The 24,578-nt window shown below is 37.9% G+C and overlaps 1 protein-coding gene and 1 non-coding gene across 3 annotated transcripts in view; one reads left to right on the top strand and one right to left on the bottom strand.

Moving 5' to 3' along the window:
- LOC138397221 (uncharacterized protein C9orf85-like) overlaps positions 1–24,578 on the bottom strand; it is a 360,452-nt gene that overhangs the window by 172,495 nt on the left and 163,379 nt on the right. Inside the window, exon 3 of one of the 2 annotated variants that reach the window (XM_069491187.1) lies at positions 5,884–6,024. The exons of the other annotated variant lie outside the window; for it this stretch is intronic. Coding sequence (XP_069347288.1) covers positions 5,972–6,024 — 53 coding nt within the window. The 3' untranslated portion in view covers positions 5,884–5,971. The remainder of the gene's footprint in view (positions 1–5,883; positions 6,025–24,578) is intronic. 2 annotated transcript variants of the gene reach the window in all.
- On the top strand, positions 9,201–9,337 carry LOC138397785 (small nucleolar RNA SNORA48). Its single transcript, XR_011235892.1, has one exon. It is a non-coding gene; the product is annotated as a small nucleolar RNA SNORA48 (small nucleolar RNA).

Here is a 24,578-nt window from a genome sequence, read left to right on the forward strand (position 1 = left end):
TTGAAGGAGGATTTTTCAAATATTGTAGCTGTTCCATAACTTTTAAAAATCAACAAGTGCTTTTAAAAATATGTATGTAGAGCTGGGCATGGTGGCTTGCACCTAGAATCTCAGTTATTCAGGAGGCTTAGGCAGGAGGATCGCTTGAGACCAGGAGTTTGAGACCATCCTAGGCAACAGAGCAAGACTCAGTCTCAAAAAAAAAAAAAAAAAAAGTATGCTAACTATAATATTACATTTGAAAAAAATTATAACTAACCAATTGGAAAGTATTTTAGGATGCTATCTAAATGCATATACTGTTGATATGATTATATGAATGCCTATACTCTCTGTGGATTAACAATCTATGACAATAATGCCTCAAAATTTTTCATTTTATTATTCCAAAGAAAAGTAAATCATCTTATCCCCACAACTTAGCTGGGTCCATATTTAGACAAAGAATTAATCTAACTCCTATTCTGTTTTCTATATATCCAGATGTTTTAGTATACTTTGAGATTAGCAAATACTGATGTTTTCAATTTACTTTGATTGACAAGAAACTGGAAGATACTGCAATTTCTGGTTTATTCTAATTTGTTCAATGAATATATTCGTATTTTGAAATAACAGGCTACAGCTATTGTAATTTAATAGTTACTATGTGGACAGAAAGACTTTGACCTTGAATTAATGGTGGGTGTACTAATAAATATGTATTGAACCTTCAGTAAAATCAGTAAGAAATGCAGACTCTGATTATTCTTTGGCTACCATTGCCTTTGTTACGGCCACTTGGCATCACTGTTGAGCTAGTTCCAGTATCATAGTTCTTTATTTCATAATACTAGGCCATTTTTCCCCAAAGTTGAGCTCCTATCAGGCCCAGAATGGTTGAAATCAGAAACGTATCTAAACTTTGACACATGCTAGAGGAGAACAAAGTCACCTCTCATGACTTTCAAGACCCAGGGGTTGAGAACAGATTAACAACCCAAACCCCTTCTTCCTTCACAGTGATTCTGTCTTGGGATTTTGGTGTAGTCTCTTGCTTGTGGACCTTAGCTGGAAACAAACCAAGGCATCCATAACATTGAAATTCCCATGGGGATGATTTCATTTAATCCCCAAACAGCTCTAAGAGCTTGATATCGTTGTCACTCCTATTTTATAGATGAGAAGACCTGAGGCACAGAGAGATTGAGTAGCCTGACCAATGTCACACAGCGAGCAGATGGGAAGGAAGAACAGACGGTGTGATGGAAAGACAGGGAGGGGAAAGGAAGGCAGACAGTGTGCCTCAGAGGAACCACTCCTGACCACCACATTGAACTGCTTCCCCAAGGGACCAGGGAAAGACTTTTGAAGAAGATTCCACATGAACATAAAATGGCACACAGGACTCCTTTCCTGCACAGGAACGTGACAATCTCACTAACTCCATCCAGTAAGGATATTACAGGAACTAAATATAATGTTTAAAAAGTGACTGTGCTATAAAGCATATGTGTGTGGGAATTACAATATTTTGTGAATCTTAAAATAGTCTCTAGGTATTTATACTAAGCATTCTTCCTAAAGGTCTACATTCTATAATAGCATTTGCTTTTTAATTGCCTTTCAGTTTGTCAGTGAGTGCTAATCTGAACCCATAAAGTTTGTCCAATGTCAACAAATAAAACTGCTTTTGCCTTTATGAATGAACCTGTGACTTTATATACATATACCCTTAGACCAGCAGTCCCCAACCTTTTTGGCACCAGGGACCAGTTTCATGGAGGACAATTTTTCCATGGGGTCGGGGGGAGGCAGAGTTCAGGTGGTGATGCCAGCAATGGGGAGCGGCTGTAAATACAGATGAAGCTTCCCTTGCCCACCTGATCACCTCCTGCTGTTCACCCTCTCTCCTCCCCACTTTCCCTAAGTTTCATGAAAGACAATTTTTCCATAGACCTGGTGGGGTGCGGGGGCGGTAGCTTAGCTCTGTAACCCTGTCCCTAACAGGCCAAGGACCAGTGCCCATCTGCCAGCTTGGGGGTTGGGGACTACAGCCTTAGACCACAGCTATAGTCAGCTGTAGCAGATTGCTTTACTTTAATGGCCAGAAATTTTAACGTGATATTTTAAACAAGGTATTGCACAGATATTCCTGCTAATAGATCCAACAAAAAGACTTGGGCAGTGAGTCCAGCTAAATTACCTCTTTACTACACTTAATAAGAAAACATGCAGACAGTTGGTTTGGGGTGAAAAGTTATTTTAGGAGAAAAAACAAACAAACAAACAGCTTCAACTCATTAGTACACTTATCTCGTGTAAGTACTAGACAGACCCAGATTGAGAACATGTTTTCTGTTATCAGAATCATGGTATCTTTTTCCTACATGAAGCATTTGTATCACAGTGAAAATTCCCCTTTACCCTTAGGTACCTATGGGAAAGAACTTCTAAATATTGCATTTATTTTGGCTCAAAGGCAAATCATGGGTAATATGAAGCTCTCATCAGTTTCACAATTCTCTGTGGATTAGCTCTGTTTCCTCAGCTATTTTTCCTTGATGTGTTTATATTCTCCACCAGTAAAATAGTGTTATCTGAAGGGCCCACTCTGTGGTATTCAGGGTCCTTTGCTTATCTTTTACCACTAGCAGTTTGGACCAAATCACGAATCAAGCTACAATATTTGGGCTAAGAGTTCAGTCTGGGGCAGTTTGTTCAAATCACAAACCACAGAGTGATTATATCTCTTACAAATTTCAAAAAAAGCTCTATTGGGGCAATATTTTAGTGTGGTTAAATACCAGCAACCATCTTCCTTACCCCAGCTAGTAATCTCTGGTGAGCTATGTGGTCCATTTTTGTGGTCCAGTGGCAAAAACGACCACTGACAGAAATATTTGTTTTTCATGTACGTGAGTTATGCCCTCTCTTCATTCTTTCACAAACCATATTTTTTCTTTTCTTCTTTCTGCTCTTCTACTTCATTCTATTTTTTCCTCCCATAATCAATATTCAGCATTCTTTCAATATTTAAGTATTCAATAATACAACCCTGGGAGGAAATACATTCTATATATTTTAAAACCCTTTGTATGTTCTGATGATTTATAAATAGAGATCCACCGTTAATTCAGTATTCTGTGTGCCAGACTGTGAGCAGAAGTTTTTTAAAGTGACTTAGAGAGAGAGTAAATAACACAAGGGATATCAGAGCAAAAGAAGAGTAGTTAAATAATGGTTTTAAACATTAAATTTAAATAAGAAATTTTAGAAAAATCTTGGTTTCGTAGGAATGAAAACAACAACAATTATTAAGCACCTTCTATGTGCTGGGCAAAAAACTGAATATTCCTTACAACCCTATATATCAGAAACATCTTACATATCTTAAGTAAAACTAATTTCAATAATGAAAACTTATTTATAAATATATCTTATGTTATTTTAAAAGCTACTAATTTTACCAATGAGACACTTCCAATATGAGTGAAGCCTCTTATGTCAACATAAGATAAAGATGTCATGGGGTGTGACATTTCTGATTCAATGTGAAGCCTACTATTTTCTGTGAACTCCTGAGTAATGCAACTAATGACTACACATCATATCACAGTGTCTATGCCGAGGTATTTTAAAATAAATTGCAGACATCCTAGGCTACCATTACTTTTCTTCCTAACTTGCTGGTCACTGTTTCTTCGTTAGCTTTATTGATAGGTCTGGGGTCGACTGTAGATGTTGAGCTGCCTACAGTTGAAGCCTAACAGCCTCTTTTCTCTTTAAATGACTTTAAACATCACTCATATGCTGATGAGTCTTAAAATATCTATCCCTGACCCTGACTTCTCCCCTGAGAGCCAGTGGGTCATATTTAACCACCTGGTTGACATCTATATCTGGATGGATGATCAGTCTCTGAACTCTTCACAGCTGAAACAAACTCCCAATAAGGGAAAAAATAAAAAAGCCTGTTATATTCTGGGTCCTTTCTGTATCAGTAAATGGTATTGCCTTCTACCTAGTTTCCAACCCCCAAACTAGAGTGAACCTTGGTTCTTTCCTTCCTCTATCCCCTGCATCTTATCCAGCAATTCTAGTCTATTTTACCTCCAAAATATTCCCAATTGTTCCATTTCACTCCATTCTTCCCATCAGGGTGCTAGTCCAAAACAGCATCTTTTCTTTCTCAGACTGCTGCAATAGCTTCCAAATTGTTTTTCCTGCTTCCTGCACGCCAACCATCTATTGTTCACACAGCAGCCAGTGGTCATTTTAAAACAAAAATCAAAGCATATTGTTGCCTTGCTTAGAACCTTTAATGGCTTCTCATTGCACGCATAAGAAAATTCATAAATTCTTTGCCTAGGCCAATGTCTGTAAGAGTCTTTCCTATATTTTCTTCTAGAATTCTGATTGTATCACACCTAAGGTTTAAGTCTGTTATCCACCGTGATTTGATTTTTGTGAGAGGTGAAAGCTGTGGGTCCTGTTTTCAGTCTTCTACAAGTGGCTAACCAATTCTCCCAGCACCATTTATTGAATAGGGATTCTTGCCCCCAGAGTATATTCTTTCCTGCTTTGTCAAAAATTAGGTGACTATATGAGGAAGGTTCTGCATATACCCAAAGGAAAAAAGGTGATTCTTTAACAAAGACACATGTACCCGAATGTTTATAGCAGCACAATTCACAATAGCAAAGATGTGGAAACAACCCAAATGCCCATCAATACATGATTGGATTAGTAAGCTGTGGTATATGTGTACCATGGAATATTACTCAGCTATAAGGAATGATGAAGATACGACATCTCTATGGTTCTCCTGGAGAGAGTTGGAACCCATTATATTAAGTGAAGTATCCCAAGAATGGAAAAACAAGCATCACATGTACTCACCAGAAAATTGGTTTCCCTGATCATCACCTAAATACAAATCTGGGAACAACACCAATTGGATATCAGACTGAGGTGGGGGGTGGGGGAGGGGATGGGGGTATGCCTACACAATGAGTGCATTGCGCACTGTTTGGGGAGTGGTAACACTTGAAGATGCTGACTCGGGAAGGGGGGGTGGGGAAGGGAGGGATATATACCTACATGATGAGTGCAATGCGCACGACCTGGGGAATAGACACGCCTGGAGCTCTGACTTGGGGGGGAAAGGCGGTACAGGAGCAACGTATGTAACCTGCAATTCTGTATCCCCCATAACAAGATGAAATAAAAAAAAAAAAAAGAAAATTCAAATGCTTCCCACATCTTCCAACATCTGGATGCCTACTTCTCTGTCCTCTTTTTGTACTACCTCCTCCTCCACCCCACTCCCCGATCTGCTCATTATACTTCAGCCTCCCTGGCCTCCTTTCTGTTTCTGAAGTAATCATGTCCTTCACCAACTCATGAACTTTTACTTGCTGTTACTTCTGTCTGGCGTGCACTTTACGCAGACACGGATCCCCACGTGGCTGATGCCTGTTTATTCTTAGGTTTCAACTCAAATCCTCAGAAAGACTTTCCATGAAAACTCCGCTCAGGTTACCTCTCCCTAACCCTCTATACTCACCCTCCATCACATCAGCATATTTATTTTCTCTATAGCACTTCCCATAATCTGTAATTCTTTCCCCACTTATTCATTAGCTTCTTATTGTTGTCTCCCCAAAAGAATGCAAACTTTGTGAGAGGAAGAACCTCACCTGCCCCTTCATGCCAACATTCCTTGCGGCCATCACAATGCCTGATACACACATATGCACACACACAGTTGCTCAATAAGTATTTGCATAAATGAATGAAAACAAAGAACAGAGGAATTGTGGACAGTAAGAAGTGAATCATGAATAATAGGATGTTGCAAGACAAAGGGTTTTTAGAGACTACCTGATGGAACCCACTCACCTCCCTGATGAGACTAAGCAGAGGTCTGAAGCCCAGGAAGTGAGTGGCTGGAATCTGGATTTCCTGACATTGAGTGCAGTGCTCTCCGCTAAATGAGTGGGTCATAAACTTGGTCCTTGATCAGGTTTTCACTGGGTTGTACTGAAATGAAGAAAATAAGAGCATATTGCATGCAATTATGTATCTCTAAGTGTCCTTTTATAGAAAGAACATGTTTAGCTCGTGTCCTTCCTTCCTTTTCATATCAAATATCTTTTCTTTTATAAAATAATAGTAAGAGTAGACAGTATTTTTTAAATTTTCCTCTTTTTACAAAGTAAAAAGTTTGCAATAGTAGGCCACTCTCTCTGTGATATTTTTTTGTTTTGTGTTTTTTGCTTATTTTGTTTTTAATTTTAGAGAGACTGAATTTTTAAAACTCTGATAACCAAGTACCTCTAAACAAATTTAGTCATTATAAGTGATTTATCTTACAGATCCTACTTCACCCTCTCTTCCAGTCCTACTCCACTGAGCTAACTATTAATAATAAGAGCAGCCTGTTGTATCCTTTGATATCTTCTCCATTCTCATGCAAATGTTCACATGCACAAACACAGAGAAAGTTTTGACTTTGACTTACTGCAAAAGGATCTTATTGTGCTCATTATTCTAAAATTTGCTTTTTAAAAAACCTAATAGTAAGTTTAGAATAATACATATAATTGTAACTCATTCTTTTAATTTTACATAATATTGCATAGCATGGATATACAAAAATATATTCAACTATTCCCCTACTAATAAATCTTCACAATTTTCCAGGGATTTATTTTTCCTACTACAAATAATGCTCTCATACTATCTCTATATTTAGGGCTGTAGATTAAAAACATCAAAATCTGTATCTCCATCTCTTTCTACCTTGACATCTCATCTCACACAATAGTGCTTTGACCTCTTTGGGGTAAATTTTCAATAGTAGAATTGTTAGATGAAGGAGCTGTATATATGCATTTTAATTTTAGTATACTCTAGTAAGGGTTAAATAATTTAACCAGCATGGTTTGTCAGTGTTCTATATTTCCAAATACAGTTTGTGCTCTTTGAAACTTCCTGCTATGGTAATTGTCTCTCAGAGCACTTTAATCACTTCCACAGTACAACCACACAAGCTATGTCAGCTTTCTCTATTTCGTTCTGCTATTTGCCACTCTGGAGACAGTTTAGTAGTCTAAACGACCTAAGGGACAAAGATATCTTCGAGTGAAATGAAAATTTGCTTCCAAGAAAATGCCCTCAGCTTCTGCTCTTTATTTTGCTTCCACTCCAGCATTTCCAACCACTTGCCCCACACAGTACCCGCGTCACTGATGACTTTCTTCCTCTTGGGCCCATGAGGGTTCCTTATGCCCTAGGACCAGGGACTTTGGTGATAATTGACAGGGTATGTCCCTACTCTTTCTCTACAAAAAGTTCAATTTTTTGTTCTTTTTTTTTCTCTTAAAAAATTAATATAAAATAGGAAAACTGCTTTGAATGTTCTTCTTTTAGGTAGTTCCCCAAAGATAAAACAGAAATTTATGGTTATAGAAACATCTGATTGGTCTGCATTTGTCACCTCTTCCCAGCTGACTACTCTGCTATCCAGGGCATCTTGATCCATAACGTCCTGATGAGCTCATTCTCTTGACTGTCCACCATATCTCCCCCAATCACCTCGGATTAAGCCCAAGTCTGTAGAAGAACCCACCAAACAGTTCATGACCTCTCTAAAAATGCGATTGATTCCAACTCCAGGGCATAGTGCTTTGACGCCAGAATATGTTGCATAAGAATGCAAAATGGTGAAGTCACCCAAAATAAAGCTGCTATGAACTGCTTTACTGATTTGAAATTATGTTTGCTTAATAAAAAATACATAAAACCAGCCAAAATCCTCACCTGCCAGATTAGTAGGAAGTCCAGTATCTTTACTTCCAAGCAGGTACATGGAAGGTGGAAATTCTGACCTCCACACCCTAGGGAGAGAAGACTGGGACTGCCTTGGGGTCTAGCTGCTTTACAATCTCCAGGATGATGCTGATGTGCAGTGGATCCGGGTTCCTGAACAGCAGCATGAATTTTCTCCCAAGCCAATCTCAGCCTAGGGCCCTTTGTGACTTCTCAGCTGGAGTTTCTCTTTTAGGCCAATCCCCTAAAATGTCAGCTTGCCTCAAGAGTGTCAGGATTAAATCACATGTCCATTTACAAACTAAAACCATAACGTCCTTTCCTTCACCAAGGTGTGTTACCACAAGGTTGCAGGTAGCTATTGTTTTTCTATGTATAGAACTAGAAATTGACCTCTGGAAACATAAAGGAGGTCATTACACACATTTTTTTTGTGAACATGGCTCTGGGAAAACCTGCCTACCTACCTAGGATGGCAATTCCAATCGCCTCAGTCCTACAATTTCTTCTTCTACCCTGTGCGTGTGCAAGCACACACAACAAAGATCACAGGCCAACATGGTTACAAAAGAAATGATGTAAGGTGGCTTACCCTGCTAGAGACAGCAAGGTGAATTTTTGGTCATAGAAAGGAAAAAGGAAAAAAATCCAATTTAAATCTCCAATGAAATATCTTGCAACATAACAAATAGATTGAGATTTTGACAAATGAAAATGAATGTGCACTCTAACATATTCAACATAGATGAAATCTAATCAGAAACCTACTCTTTTGCCTTAGTATGGGATGCAGAAGAGAGTCAATGATGTTTTTTTCTCATACATGAATTTGAAGTTGATTTAATTTTCTAAGTTAAATAGCTTCCATGTCAAAGGAAAGTTAAAATGTCTGTTTACTTATTTACTGTGAATAGTTAAGTGGTTTGCTTCATAAATGCTAATCCAGAAAAAGTAGTCACTTATAGAGTGCAATCTTAGGTTGTATAAACAGTCTGTGCTGCATTTGGTGTTGGGTGAATTAAGATACGAGTCTACTGGCAACATTTTGCATAAACAATACATGTTAGGCAAAGATTCAGCAAGCTGTACTATTAATCTACTGCCCAAAATTCCTTAGTTGAAAGTGTTCTTCAAATTATTTTTTGTCTTTGCCAAATGTTTTGTTAACATGGAAATATTTCTGCTTTTCTTTCCTCAGAAGGTCCATATTTTTTAAAAAATACTATGCTTCACATTGTTTCATGGAAAACTGCATTGTCCTCTTTATGGCTTGAGTTAGCATAATGATAAAAATAATACATTTACATGTCTACATTATGTATTAGGAAGTAAACTCAATATACAGGTTAGATATTTGTTTTTTTTTTTTTAAATGACAAAAATTCTGTCCCTTATTTGAGAAGAGAGTGGCATCTAGTAGGTGGTGCCCATCTCACAACAGTCAGGGACAAAACAACCCCTTGTTTATCCCAGCTTGGCTTTTGGTCTGTGCCCATGCCTGGTTCATGTCTTGCACACATGGGAAAAAATGACAAAAATCCTAGAGCTAGATATTTCACTGACTTGGCAGATGGTTAGCTTTGGGGTATCATGGATTTTCTTTTCATATGAGGCTGAGTGGTAAGTGTTTGGTTGGACTTAACAAGAAAAAAGAATTCATCTTTTCCATTCACTTACTTTTAAAATATATTCAGTCACCATAATTTCCACAAAATGCAAGGGGAATCCACCTCCCACCCCAGTTCTTGATTGCAGTAGAGGATGAGTTCCTCTAGGGAATAAGTTAGAGATAATTTTGTTATATTAAAAAAGATCCAAAGACCATAGGCTATTTTGAAAACCAGCACCATGAGAAACTTTTAAATGCTAAAATTAAACTGAGAAGCCAATTCCAAACATACATAGAAAACGGGAGAAATGGTTACAGATTAAATAGCAGTGCTCAAATACAATAGGTTGAGCTAAAATATTAAAATTAAATCTGGAAGGATAAGTAGATCTAACTCTTTTTTCCTCCTATTCAGCAAGTCAAGAGTGATTATGACTCCTTACATGCAATTTGGAAGAAAAAAGGCAGTTTTCTGAGTTTGGGCTGTAACTACTACATTCAAGAAACAAGCAGCCAAAGTTTGCTTTCAAAGATGGAGAGTTCTAGATGGCTGTGAGAGTCCTAATTCGGTCCTCTACTGGCACTGACCAACCTTGTTACTATGCCTCAGAAAGAGACTTCGGTGATTTTATGATCTCTTTTAAGTTGAAAGCATCACTAAAAATAGCAAATTTCAACCAAAAGCACGTCTTCTTTTTCTTAAATTCACATATTACCGGAATTCCTTCAGGAATTCCTCATGCTGACTTAGATGACTTATTAAGAAGGTAATAACTTGCCTGGAATTACACTGTGGAACATGAATTTCCCATCTCAATGACATCATCATCATCTAATCATTTGAAAAAGCCAGAAAACCTAGTTCTGTCTCCTTTTCCCCCATCTTTACCACCTAATTAGTCACGAAGCCTTGCCAACCATCTCCAGTGTTTCTGGAATTCATCCTCTTCTTTTCATTCACTGTCACTGCCAAGCTCAAATTTTCACCATCTTTTGTCCTCAGGACAACAATAATCTCTTTGGTTTCCTATTTCTTGTCTCTAATTCCTAAACCACCCTAACATTTCCTTCTTTCCTTCCCTTTTTTTCTTTTCCTGCTTCTAGGAAGCCTCCCTGAATATTCTACCTTGTAATTCCTTCCTAAGGTTAATTATTTGCTCATTTCTGCACTGATAGGTCTTATATGTGTTGTTACTATAAAACTCATGCCACTGAAGCACAGATTGGTAGGTGTTTCTCCTATCAGACTGTTGTTCCTACTGCCAGACTGTTGACATCTTATAGACAAGACACTGTCTCACTTATACCTTCACTAATTCATTCATTCAAAATTTATTGATCACCCACCTTATGCCAGGAATTTTTTTTGAATAATGACAATAGTGATAATAGCTATTTATTTATTGTTAACATGCTCAATAATCCTATGAGATAGGTATTGTTATCTTTACTTACACTGATGAAACTGAAGAGTAAAGAGGCAAAGACACCACTGTCAAGACAAATAATCTTGCTTTTATGTCTGAGTAAGGGCTCAATAAGTGTTAGTTGAATTTAGTTGAACTTAAAAATAGAGCAGATAAGCACTTAATATAATCTGTTTTGCCCAAGAGCCTAAGAAAACTAGAAGGAATATAGTGGTGATTAGAAAACCTGCTCTTTAATGCCAGAAAGATGTGAGAATTGCAATCTTCACGCTGCTGTTAGTAAGCTACATGACCTCAAATAGATTGCTTATTGCTGTACACCTAAATTTAAAATATAGATGTTATGAATACTACTTGAAAGGGTTGTTATATGGATTCAATGTGAAAATACATGCACAATGCTGGGTAAGTCATCTGATACAAAGTAAATCCACAATAAGTATCAACTACTGCAATTGCTATACAATAACATGGTATAATAGGGGCCAATAATAGGATATTCAATATGAAATTACAAATTTTCTAGTTGGAATTTGGGATGTCATTATATATTTTTATCCAGTATATTTGTTTTTGCTATTGCTGCCATTACTGTTATTTCTATGGGGAGCCAATAGGAAGTACAGCATGAGAGTGGCCACTAAACACACATGGGCGTGTCGACTGATGAGTTCCTCCAGTTTTTCATCATAATTCAAGCTATAAAATATGGATCTGAAGGAAAAATATCTACTAACTTCTTCTGTCATAAAATATTATCATTTACATGAAATAGGACTATTTTAAAGGTTTTTAGATTTTATCCTTCTTTCATAGCATTGCTGTGCCAGGAAGAAGAAATAGGAATGACAGTAATTACTGAGTTAAGAAACTAGGTTAAATGTCATAGGAAACATTATTTACACCCCAAACTGAACCATCTCAATTGTGGTTGAAAGAAAGAAGAAAACATTTTAAAACAATCTTAGGAACTATCCACTCCAGGGAGAGATAAGAATTTCATCCATCTCTGAACATGGAGAAGGAATTTCTGGAACTTAGAGAAGACTTGTGGCTAAAGGATCAATTAGCCAACACACACACATTGGCCTGAGGAGCCAATCAGCCTGCCCTGTTTCCATTGTGATGTTAGGAGCAAAATGGCCCATTGCCCATCTGGGTGGTAAATGGGTGAGCACGTGGCCCTTCCTGCTTTCTTCCCCATCACGTACGCTCAACTCCTCACTAGTGGTCAGTTTCCCAATGAGTAAATAAGGCCTGCTTCTTGACACACATTCCATAGGCAAGCCATATTTTAGGAAAAAATCAAATGTGCCAAAAGGAAATCATAGAAGACCAGGAAGCCACAAGAGAGTCAGGACTGGACGGGGTGGGCGAAGGGAGGCAAGAAGAGCAGTGTTAGTGGGAACTTTGCCAAAAATCCAGTGCAAGCATTGCTCAATCTTTTCTTTCAATAAACATCTTTAGGATGGAAGCATTAGATGGTGTGCCTCTCCACTAATTCCCAAGCAAATATTGGGCTGTTTGTGGTTTATAGTCTAGGGCTTTATTTTGCTGTATCATCTGTGTATTTTTTTTAATGTTGTATTTCTTTTGGTTAATCTTCCTTCCTCCTGGAAAACAAAACGTTCTGCAATAACAAACACTGTCTGTGGTAAGTCCCTAAAACTCCGGTACAACAGATTGCAAAGCCTGCTGTCCATTTCAAATATGCTTGCATTGTTTATCTCTTAAGTTTTCATGTCTCCAACTCCGTCTTACATATGTCATTTTTCTCTGGTCACCAATCACTTTTTGGTCCTGGCAAAAGATGCACCACCATGCATGGCAAATGTGTTCTCCAAACAAAATCCACACACCTGGTTGACTTGTAGAAATTATTGATATCTTAATAATTTGAAAACTGTGTCATTTTTCTTTTCACTGCTTTGCTTATGTCCAAGTCTGTGAAAAAAGTCTTTTAAATATATTTTTAATTATGAACGATTTTGAACTCAAAGAATGCTATAGAGAAAAATATAACTATTTGAACACTGTATATCATCTTGGATGTACTAGTCAGACTTTATTAGAGGTATTTTTTACTAAATGGGAATTCACTTCTGAGAATGCTGAATCCAAGAAATTAATTAAGCAATTCTCAGACTTACTCAAAAAACCAGATGTTCTTAAAGAGAGTATCGCAGTACCTACAGGTACAAGGCAAGTTATACACTAGAGTGACTGAATGTGAGAAGCAGTAGGGAACAGAAAGGACTCTGGCTATGGTAGAATTTATCCCAGTTTGCCTGGGGCGAGATCTGATTTATGACTGTTGTTCTGACATAATTATCGATACTACCCCTATCATTTTCAATGTACCCTAGATTTGATAATAACTTACATGATGATCTTAACTGAAAAACTAGAAGGCACATATTCTACCTAAAGAAGATAGCTTCTAGTTGTCTCTAGCCAATCACTGTCATGTAGGAACAAAGACCTGTACTTTTTCAAAGGAAGCCAAATTTGGATTTTAGGTACAATCCCTCAAAATTTAATATTAGCTCAAATGTCTAATTTTTTTTTTTGTATTCACTTTGTAAGTCAAAACTTGTTTTAATGACAGATTTCCCTACATGTACCAGTATACTTCTTTTGGTCTAGAACTTGTATAGTTTGAGAGCTTCTATATCATCATTCTCTTTGCCACTTCCTTAATTAGAATGTCTGGCTCCACTTAGTTCAGAATAAACAGGCCCTGTTTGAATGCTTCTAAAGAGACATCCATCATCAGGAAAACTGATCTGAAACAGTGTGATGAGTGATAAACTCAAGCTTAATGAACTGATTTGCTGACATCTGCATTTAAATCATTTTCCATTGCTAAAAACATCATTCACTGAACAACTGCTATGTGCCAGGCAGTAGTCCAGGAATTTAATCTACATTATCATGATGTTAGTCATCACAACAACAAAGTGGCAATGGCATCATTATTTCAGTTTTAATGAAATTAGATGGAGGCTCAGAAAACTTATGTGATTTAACCAAGGTCACGTGGCTAATAAATGAGCAGCCAGGATTGACACCTAAGTTTTTCTGGCTGGAAATCCCATGCTCTATCCACTGTACTCATAGCCTTTGATAACCAAAAATGAACAGCTTCGGCATTTAACTTTTCCTCTTATACAAATTCATTGCCCCAAATTGTAGTGTTTCTATTTGATAAAAATATCCAACAGAGAAGTTAATAAATTCAAAGACTAAAGCAACCTGTATGTGATAACAAATGACTTTGGATGTCCATTTAGCAATGTCAAGGTAGATTGATAGTTCTGGAAAACATAGCCTTATTATGAAAAATTTCTTCAAATTGTTGTCTGCACAATGGAAAAAGCATGTGATATTGGTAATTATCTTTGGTCAGATTTTTTTAGAAGCAGAGTTTGAGACACAAATTCTTACACAAGTAATTTCTTGAGGAACAGCTCTTATGGGAAACTGATAAGAGGAGAGCAAGATAAGGTAGGGGAATAGCTAAGCAATGATGAGCTATTAGAAGTCTAGTCTCCTGATCTTGTTATGGAGTTCTGGGGCTTGAATTGCATCACAGAGGCTGTGCTACCTAGAGGCAAGCGGGCTGAGCTGTTACATCCCTGCATCACGAGTTTGTGGCTACCGGCCTCGCAAGTATCTTCCGGTGACTCCCTTCAACCAAGGGCAGGCCTCCAGAGAATACACAGGATTGAGCCCTTAGCAGTTAATACCTACACAACCAGGTAAATGGGACCTTGGGGAGATGGGAGAAGAGGGTAAGTGGGAGGTGGAGAGGAGGGGGAGATCACCGACGCCATCTGCTCTAGTTATTATGTGGCAGAGATTTGGATAAATTGCTCAAGTTTCTTTATTTATAGTATTTTTATTTTGTGACATTTTAAGTTAAAGCGACTATTGTTTCCTCTGCAAGGTTGTATTTTCTTCCTGAATGGGTGATTTTCAAAGTTTGCTGAATTCTTACTATCTTTTGTTGTCTCCAGTGGCCAAACACCCACTCTCCCCAATTCATTGTAGCTCCAAGAATATACATTACATCTAATCAATGTGCAAAATAAATTCAGACTATGATTCTTTCCTTTTAAACAATATTTGTTATAAGACATTACAGTACAAAACAATTCAGTCAGTCTCCCAGAGATTGTCATGATTGGCTGTGCCATATTACAGAAGTGAAAAAAAACTACTTGTCAAATATAGAGAAAATTATTCATTTCTCTTAATAAGAAGGTATCTCTATAGAGGAAAACGCTTTTTAAAAATAATACCATAACCTTTATGTGCATATTGTATCACTATTACTAAAATAATATTAACAGTAATAGTTAGAACCTTTAATATGAGTCATATAGATTGGTGTATGTTTCATGCATATTATCTTAAATGTGTTTTATAATGTATTATAATGGCCAGGAGCTTTTAATTCCAGAAGTTGTATCTTATGCATAATTTTTCCTCACTAAAAGGCAAAGAAGCAGATAGTCAATAAATGCTTTTTGCTGTATTTTTGGCAAGATGAGAAAAAGCCAATTCAATTTGCTTCATAATCTTTGATTTTTTCAAATTGTCACCAACTTCCCTCTTTACAATAAACCTTTGAACTGGGACCAGCATGACTGCTGGAGAGTCAGAAGCTGTTGTAGAGGCCCAGCAGTCTACGTTTGCTTGTACAGATAAAACTGATTGTTTTCACAAAGAGCATGAGGAGACAGCCTTTCAGCCTTTCAGCCTTTCAGCCTTCAGAAAGTTGCTTGTTTCACAATCCACCAAGGGTGAAGGAAATTTTTCTGATGTTATTCGCTTATAGGATGCAAAATTCTACCTTGAAGTCTTTCCTCGCTTAAGTAAACTATGCAGATTTTTCAGTTCTTGCCAGATATACCCAGGGTCTCAGAGATGCAATCTGCATTAAAATGTAAGTGTAACCTTACAAATGAGGGTAAAAAAAATTATCCAGCTTACAGAAACTTGCCTTTATGAAAATTTAGTTTAGTTTCTTATTCACCAAATGAGCCACTGTAAGTCAAAGGCAGCTTTATATATTTTCAGAGTTACATTTTAAAAGAGTTCAGATTCTCTGCATTAAAATGTTTTCAAGTATAACCTTACAAATGAGGGTTAAAATCTAAAAACAAAATTATCCAGCTTATAAAAACTAATATAAATTTCCCTTTATGAAAATTTTGTTTTCAGTTCTCATATCCTCCTCTTTCTACCCCTTCCCCTCTCAGAATCAATATCATCTGCCTATCCACTATCAGTGCAGAAGATTGTGTGGTGCTCTAGTTTCCACTATAAAAACAGTAGTATGATTTTCCCTTTCCAAATTTGAAAGTATCATAGTGATTCAGCTTTGCAAACTGCATGTTAACTCTTCAGAGGTATTGAAATGTGCACTCTCCTATTGAGAAACACTGCTTTGAATTTTTAAATGAAAAAACATTATTAAATAGCTACATCTACCTATTTAATGAGAGTAAGTGAATATGATCAGTATTTCCTTGTTGAAGAAATCAGAGAATTTGAGATGCAGACAATGGAAGACACAAGCAAGTTTTCAGAGAATGAGAAGCCCCTTCGCTGAGATTAGTTGATGGCTTTTCTGAAAGCAGAAGCAAGGAGGGTAAACAAAACTTCTGGTTTGTCTACCAGAGGTGTCTAACTTCAGCCCATCCCCAATCTCAGTGGTAGAGATGGAACTGATGAGGGGCTGAGGCTCAGGAATGAGGTAGGAATACCCATTTAATTTTTTAATTCATAATAAAAATCTGAAAGTTTAATTTTTTAAAGGATGAGTCCAAGTGTGCCCTTATGAAAATAGTTGAGTCTAAAATATATTTGGTGTCAAAATAGCCACATTAAATGTTCTTATCAAAAGGCCATGTACCCTGGGAAAAAGAGGTAGGTTTGGGAATAAAGCCAACCTTCGTATCTTATTAACCCAACTAACCTTGTGTGTGTATGTGTGTGTGTGTACAACAGAATAAATATTCCATGTTATTTGTTTTTTTAAAGACTAATGATAATATATAGAGTGCCTAGTTCAATGTGTAGCATGAAGTAGGAATTTAGTAGTTGGTAACAATTATAATTATGGTTATTATAATTCTGAGAGCAAAACTGGCAGGCAATAGAGTTCCACAACTATTCTACACATTCCCTGGCCTAAGGTTCAGTTAATCAATGTGTGTCTTCCTCCCAGAAAGCTCTCCTCCCACTGCTCCTATCCTCATTGGTGGTTTTATACCTTTTTGGTCTCAGCTTATACATTTTTCTTCCAGGAAACCTGTCCTGAGTACCCAAGACTGAGTGAGACCTCCCTTCTGTGGCTCCTACACTTTGTGTTATTATAATTATTATCACTTGTATTGATAATGTCTGTAGGCCCTTGAAGGGTAGGGAATATGTCTTGCTTGACCTTGCATCCCCCATAAACTAGTATGTTGCTTAAAATATTATAAGTACTAAGTATTAATATTTTGAATGCATATTGATAAATAATTGATCGATGAAATATTATTGGGCTGAAAATAAACCAACTTAGAGAATTATTTAGACCACCCTAGGCAATGCTTCTTTTTTTTTTTTTTTTTTTTTAATGTAACCCTGCCTTTAAATAGGAAATGTCTCTTGTGGAATTCTCTTGCATTCCTGTGTAGTTTGCAAATCTCGGAACCTAGCTTCTTCTTTTAGCCAGTGTCTTCCCAGTTTGATATACCCAATTAACTCAAGTCTATTTGACCCTATGTGTCCTCACACAGTTTGAAGTACTGGATCATGAACCAAATACAACATCTGCCCATGATACCTATAGAACTTATGGTACATACACTCTGATTTCCATTCTGCTCAATCCTAGTTGGCACTAGTTGAGAGAGCTATTATGTACATTATCTGCTTCTCCAAAATTCTTTTCAATGATTCCCTTTATTGTGATTTCTAAACTTTTCTTCTGGCTTTTGATAAGTAACCCTGAAATACATTTATCTATCTCATGGCCCCAAATCCCTTTCCTATGGTTTAACCCACATCATTCACAGTCATGGTTGTCTTGACCATGTCTTCTATTTTCTTATCTTTTCCTAACTTATTCCTACACTTGTTACCTAAACTCTTTCACAGGATTCCAGTGGATTCACTCTTGTTATTGACTCACTATTCTTAATGATATGTCTCTGTTGAAAGTGAGACTTTTTCTTTGGGAATTGTGCCATTAAGCCTTCCTCATAGGAGTGTCCTTCTTAAACAAATAGTTTTAAAGGTCAATAAATCAAACATCAAATTAATGGTATGGTAAATTGTGGTAGAAGATGGCCACAACACTTTGTCCCCGTCCTGTGGGCATGCTCCTTTGCAATGGATGTTGCCACTCTCCCTGTCAAGAGGAGGAGGCTATTTTCCCAGTCCATAATTGCAGTTGGCCTGTTGCTCAATTTGACCAATAGAATGCAGTGTAACTGGTATAAATAGTAGACTTCTGAGCTTAGGCTCCAGGAGGCCTTATAGCTTGCTGAAACCACCATGTGAAGAAGCCTGATCTAGCCCCTGGAGGATGGGAGACCTCATGGAGCAAGAACTGCCCTCTCCACTGAGTCCCCCTAGATCAACCAGCTGGCAGCCAACACCAACCATCAGAAATACGAATAAGGCCATCTTGTACTATCCAGTCTCAACTGAGTCACCAGATGAACACAGTTGCATGAATAACTTCAAGGGAGAATAGCAGAAGAACTGCCCAACTGAATTCAGCTCATACTGCTAACCCACAGAATCATGAGGAAATAAATTAAGCCGGCAAATTTTAGATAGGTTTGTTACATACCAATAGATAATAAATAATAGCCATAACAATAGATAGTAGACAATACACATAGTTTTCCAAAAATACACAACTAAATTCTTTTGTTTTAAGCACATCTGGAAATGCATTTTTCTTTTTGAACCTATGGTGTTACTTAAGTGCTGTCTCACTCATACTGAACATTCGTGGAATGTCTTAAAGTTCACAATGTGTTTTTTAATCTATTCCTTTGATCTTGACATTCACGCTATAGGAAGGAGGCAGAGCAGGTATTGTAAGCATCCTCATTAACTGTATGGGGAAATTGAGCTCAAGACAGCACAGAACTATACAAGGGCACATGACAGCAGAGGTCAAGGCCAGGGCCACAACCCAGTACTCTTTGTGCCATGCACAGCCCCCTCTGCCTGGATACAGTAATCTGATTTCTAATATTAGCAGAATTGGATTTAAACCTAGATTTGTATTTACCAAAATCGATGATTCTCAATTTTTAAAAAAATCAGGCTTTCTCATTACTAATGTTCACTTTTCACTATGGCCTTTTTAAAAAATTTAATACCCATACGCATTTTAAATAAATTTTAGCTCTGAAGTTTCTGATTCATTTTCAATTAAAATTTTTTAGCAATAATTCTTTGATGTTCAATAATGCCTTTGAACCATTTTATAAGCTATTTATACCTTTTATCTTTGAATCATCCAGTCACATCTTGCCAAGAGAACTCAAAATTATGTTTCACACTTTTTGTATTAGGTGCACGATGCAATGTATTTCTAACCTGGGTATATTGTTCCTTCTTTCACTGAAGGAATTGCTTAACTGTATCCTTTATAAACTGGTTTTCCCCTCAAAAGAGAAAATTTACCTCATGTGATTTTATTGCTAGCTCATGCTATTATAGTTCAAAATGGGCTTTGGGGGGCTTGTACTGGATTCTAATAAAGGATGATTTATAAATACCAATTTGGGGAAAGATTACATTAAGAAAATCTTAAGTAAAGCTCATCGAGCCAGCAATGCAGTATTAAAGCAAAAAAAAAAGAAAAACCCATAAAACTTGTTTTACTTTTTTAAAAGCATTACCATAGCTTAATTTATAAGTGATATATATTTAGTGTTCCATTAATATGGAAGGGACTGTTTCTATCATCTATTTGGAATTAGACAGCACAGCTAACACTGATTTAGCATTTATTATGTGCCTAGAATAGTTCTTGTCACATGTTTTCTGTTTAATCCTCATGACAACTCACTAAGTATGTGTTTATTATTTCCAGTTTATGAACAAGGACATTTACACTTAGAAATGCTAATGGGATTCAGACAAGACGGCCGACCAGGGACACCAACAGCCAGATCATCTCAGAGAGAAGGCAAAGTTTTAGATGAAAAAGAAACAAACACAAACAAACAAATATACAAACATAGATTGGATGTAATTCAGAGGGAAAAGTGCCAGAACCTACTAGAGATTCCAGGGGAAGACGTTGCAGAGCAGAAAAAGGAGCAAGATATTGGCAGAGATCAGCCCCTGAGAGGCTTGGAGTTGAGCGAAAAGGGTAGGTGGAGCGGTTTGTTTCCCCAGACCTCACATCTCTGGCAGTCAGCAGGCTCCTGAGCTGCTGGAGAGCCTTTCTACCCTAATGAGCCCAAAAGCTGCTGCCGCCAGTGAACTGGGAGGCTGCCAGCCCCCTTGGGGTTGCTTCTTGTCACCTCAGACCTGAGCTGAGATGGTAGGCACCATATTGTGCACTTTTGTCCTCCCCAGGGTGCTTCAGCCCCTCAGTTTTTGCGTTGCTCGCTTCCACACAAACATTTCCTAACTCAGGCCCAGACTGTGGGATCCATAGGGGCTGGTGGGTACTGGGGGATCTGTGTGACCCCAGAGCCTGGACATTCTGGGAGGGCTGCCTTCCAGAGAGAGGGACAGAGATGACCAGAGTGCTAGCTTTCCTCCATTCAGACTCTTTTCCTCACCTTCTCCTCTCCCACCTTCAGCTGCCAAGAGAGAGCCCGGGCTCTCAGGAGCAGCTGCGATCCCCTCTCTTGGTGCATCCACCACACCGAGGCTTCCACAGAGAGTGTGGCTCAAACTTTTCCTCTTAAACATGTGCAACAGACTAAGCAGCTTGGACTGTGAGTGCCCTGCACACCCGTACTCCCTGGTTCTGCTTGCCCAGCTACTCCATCAGAGCACACCCCAAAGCAGAAGGACATCAAACCTGCTTGAGCACCCTATGGGCAACTTGGGACCAGCACAATTCCCCCTCACACAGTCAGGGATTGATGTTTGAGGACCTGGGGACAAGTCCACATGCCAGATCCCATACCCCCAGGACTTGACTCTGTTGCTGAGGAGTATAAAGGGGAGATTTTTGACCTAATCTCAGAAGGTGAGAGAGCACACATGGGTGGAATTGAAAAGAGACTGCAGTGTGTGTCCCAGTCACAGTACACTCATGGGGCACTCCTCCCTCCACAGGAAGGCCAGCTCTCAGTCCAGGGCAGAATTCTAGACAGGGAAGCTCCAAGCAGGCACTGCCATCATGGGGGAGCTCAGCAAGATTGAGCTCCTGCCTACTGGCAGATGACTGAAGGAGACTACAGAACAAGGGAAGTGGAAGAAGAATGAACCCTGCTCTGCTCCTGACAGTAAGACTGTGAATCTCAGATGGCCCCTCCCCCATGGGCACAATTTCTGGCTGGATAGGACCACTTCAGCACTTCCCTGGAGGCTTTCCCCAGAAACCTGGAAACAGACCTTTGACCCCTGCTGAAACAGCTACCTTACCAGCTATTGTGGAGCCTGAGGACAGGCTCACCCAACCCAGCTCCACCTAGCCTCTCTCCCGACCTGCCTCTAGAGTGGTGGAGAATAAGGACTCACCCAGAAGTTCCAGGATCCCACCCACCACCTGAGCCATTCCAATACTTCTCCTAATAGCAGTCAGTCACAGGTCTATAAGACAACACTGCAGCTGATTCCTTCTGGAAAGCACCACCTAAACAGGGAGGTCAATTTGCAGAGCGCTTTACAACATTTACTGAATCATACACAATGTGGTCAATTCTTACCCACAAACACAACCTACTGTCTCAGAGATTAAAGTGGGCTTGCCAATATAATTCACACTGTTAAGAAGAGCATAGGGCTGGGAAAAGAGAAAGGATCTCAAACACCTCCATACTCCCTCAAAAAAGAAAGACAGGGAATCTGCCCAAACACATAGATCACCACTGGTACAGCCTACAAACAACTAGCAGCTGCAAAAACACCACAGTAAGGATATCTATAACCAAGGCTCTATCCAGAACCTATACTGCCATCAAAGCAACCACAAGTAAAACCAAAAGTTCTTACCCAACATATACTACAGACACACCCTTACAAGTACAGGTGGGGAGAAAAGCCCCACCTAAACAAACAAACAAAAAAATCCAAAAAATTAAAAAAGAAGCAACAGTCACTTCAGATGATAAGGAATTAATGAGACTCCAGAAGTATGAAAAATCAGAGCAAAAGGACACATTCAAATGCTCTCTAGCAATGGATACCAAGCAAAAGGAAAATATTGAAATGACAGATGAAGAATTCCAAACATGGATTGTAAAGAAGCTCAATGAAATCCAAGAGAAAACAGAAGGCCAACTCAAAGAAACCATAAAAAAAAGTCAGGAAATGAATGAAAAATTCACTAAAGAGATTGACATATTAAAAAAAAGTAGAAATTCTGAGAAAAAAAGAAATTCTGGAAATGGAAAATTCATTTAAGAAAATACAAAACACAGTGGAAAGTTTTAAGAATAGACTTAGACCAGGCAGAAGAAAGAATCCCAGAGCTTGAAGACAACTCTTTCAAATTAACTCAGTCAGTCAAAAAATAAAGAACAAAGAATTAAGAGGAATGAACAAAGCCTACAAGAAATATGGGATTATGTAAAATGGCCAAATATAAAAATCATATGCATCCCTGAGGGTGAGGAAGAAAATGCACAAGGGCTGGAAAATCTATTAAAGAAATAATTAAGGAAAACTTCCCTGGTCTTCTTAGAGAATTTAGAGATCCAGGTACAAGAAGCTCAGTGAACATCTGGGAGATTCATTGCAAAAATGCAATTACCAAGACAGATAGTCATCAGAGTGGCCAAAGTCAACATGAAGAAAGAAATTCTGTGAGCCATGAGGCAAAAACATCAAGTAACTTACAAAGGAAAATGTATCAGGCTAACTGCAGAGTTCTCAACTGAGATCTTACAAGCCAGAAGAGATTGGGGCCCCATCTTCAGTCTTCCTAAACAGAACAACTGCCAGACTAGAGTTTTGTATCCTGCAAAACTAAGTTTCATATTTGAAGAAGAAATAAAGATTTTTCAGACAAGTAAACACTGAGGGAATTGTCAAGACCAGACCTGCCCTGCAGGAAATACTGAGTACTGCATTATACATGGATCAGTACAATGGACACCCACCAATGTAAAACTACCCAAAAGCTAAAGCTCAGAGTTCATATAAAACAATAGCACAAGAGGTAAAACAAAGCAATAAGGTATTCCCTAAGGATGAACAGAACAGCATCCCACACATCAATTCTATCAACCAACATGAATGGTCTGAATTTCCCACTCAAGAGACATAGGCTGGATGGATGAATGTAAAAATACAACCCAAATATCTGCTATCTCCAGGAAACACATCTAACCCACCAGTACTCATACGGACTTGAGGTAAACAGATGGAAAAAAAATATTCCAGGAAAATAAAAACCAAAAGAAAGTGGGTATAGCCATTCTTATATCAGATAAAAGTGACTTTAAATGAAAATAATAAATAAAGACAAAAATGGTGATTATATAATGATAAAGGGAACAATTCAACAAATAAAATAAAAAAGTTTCCAAGAAAAAAAGTCATAAGTAAAATTCACAGCCAAATTTTACCAGACCTACAAAAAAGAGCTGGTACTCATACTGCAGAAATTATTCCATAACACAGAGGAGGGAATATAGGTGCAAAAATCCTCAATAAAATACTAGCAAACTGAATTCAACAGCACATAAAAAAATATAATTCACCAGGACCAAGTGGGTTTCATCCCAGGGATGCAAGGATCGTTCAACATAAGCAAGTCAATAAATGTGATTCACCACATAAACAGAAGCAAAAATAACAACCATATGATCATCTCAAAAGACGCAGAAAAATCATTTGACAAAATTTAGCACCCTTTCATGATAAAAAAAAAAAAACCCAACAACCTAGGCACATAGAAGGAACATACCTCAAAATTATAAAAGCCACATATGACAAACCCATAGCCAACATCATACTGAATATGGAAAAGTTGATAGCATTCCCACTAAGAACTGGCACAAGACAAAGGTGCTCACGGCCACCACTTCTATTCAAAACAGTGCTGGAAGTTCTAACCAGAACAATCAGGTAAGAAAAAGAAATAAAGTGTAGCCAAATCAGGAAAGAGGAAGACAAATTATCACTTTTTGCTGACAGTATGATCTTATACTTAGAAAACTCCAAAGACTCCATCAAGAGATTCATGGAATTGATAAATAAATTCAGCAAAGTCTCAGGTTACAAAATCAATGTACACAAATCACTAGCATTCCTATACATCAGTAACAGTCAAATCAAAGACTCAATACCATTCACAATAGCTACAAAGAAAATAAAATGCCTGGGAATATAATCAACAAGGAGGTGAAAGATCTCTACAAGGAGAACTACAAAACACTGAGAAAAGAAATCCCAGAGGACACAGTTAAATGGAAAAACATATCATGTTCATGGATCAGTAGAAACAATATTGTTAAAATTCCATACTACCAAAAGTGATTGACAGATTCAGTACAGTACCCATAAAATACAAA

The sequence above is a fragment of the Eulemur rufifrons genome, chromosome 16 (genome assembly GCF_041146395.1).
Source record: "Eulemur rufifrons isolate Redbay chromosome 16, OSU_ERuf_1, whole genome shotgun sequence".
NCBI lineage: Eukaryota > Metazoa > Chordata > Mammalia > Primates > Lemuridae > Eulemur > Eulemur rufifrons.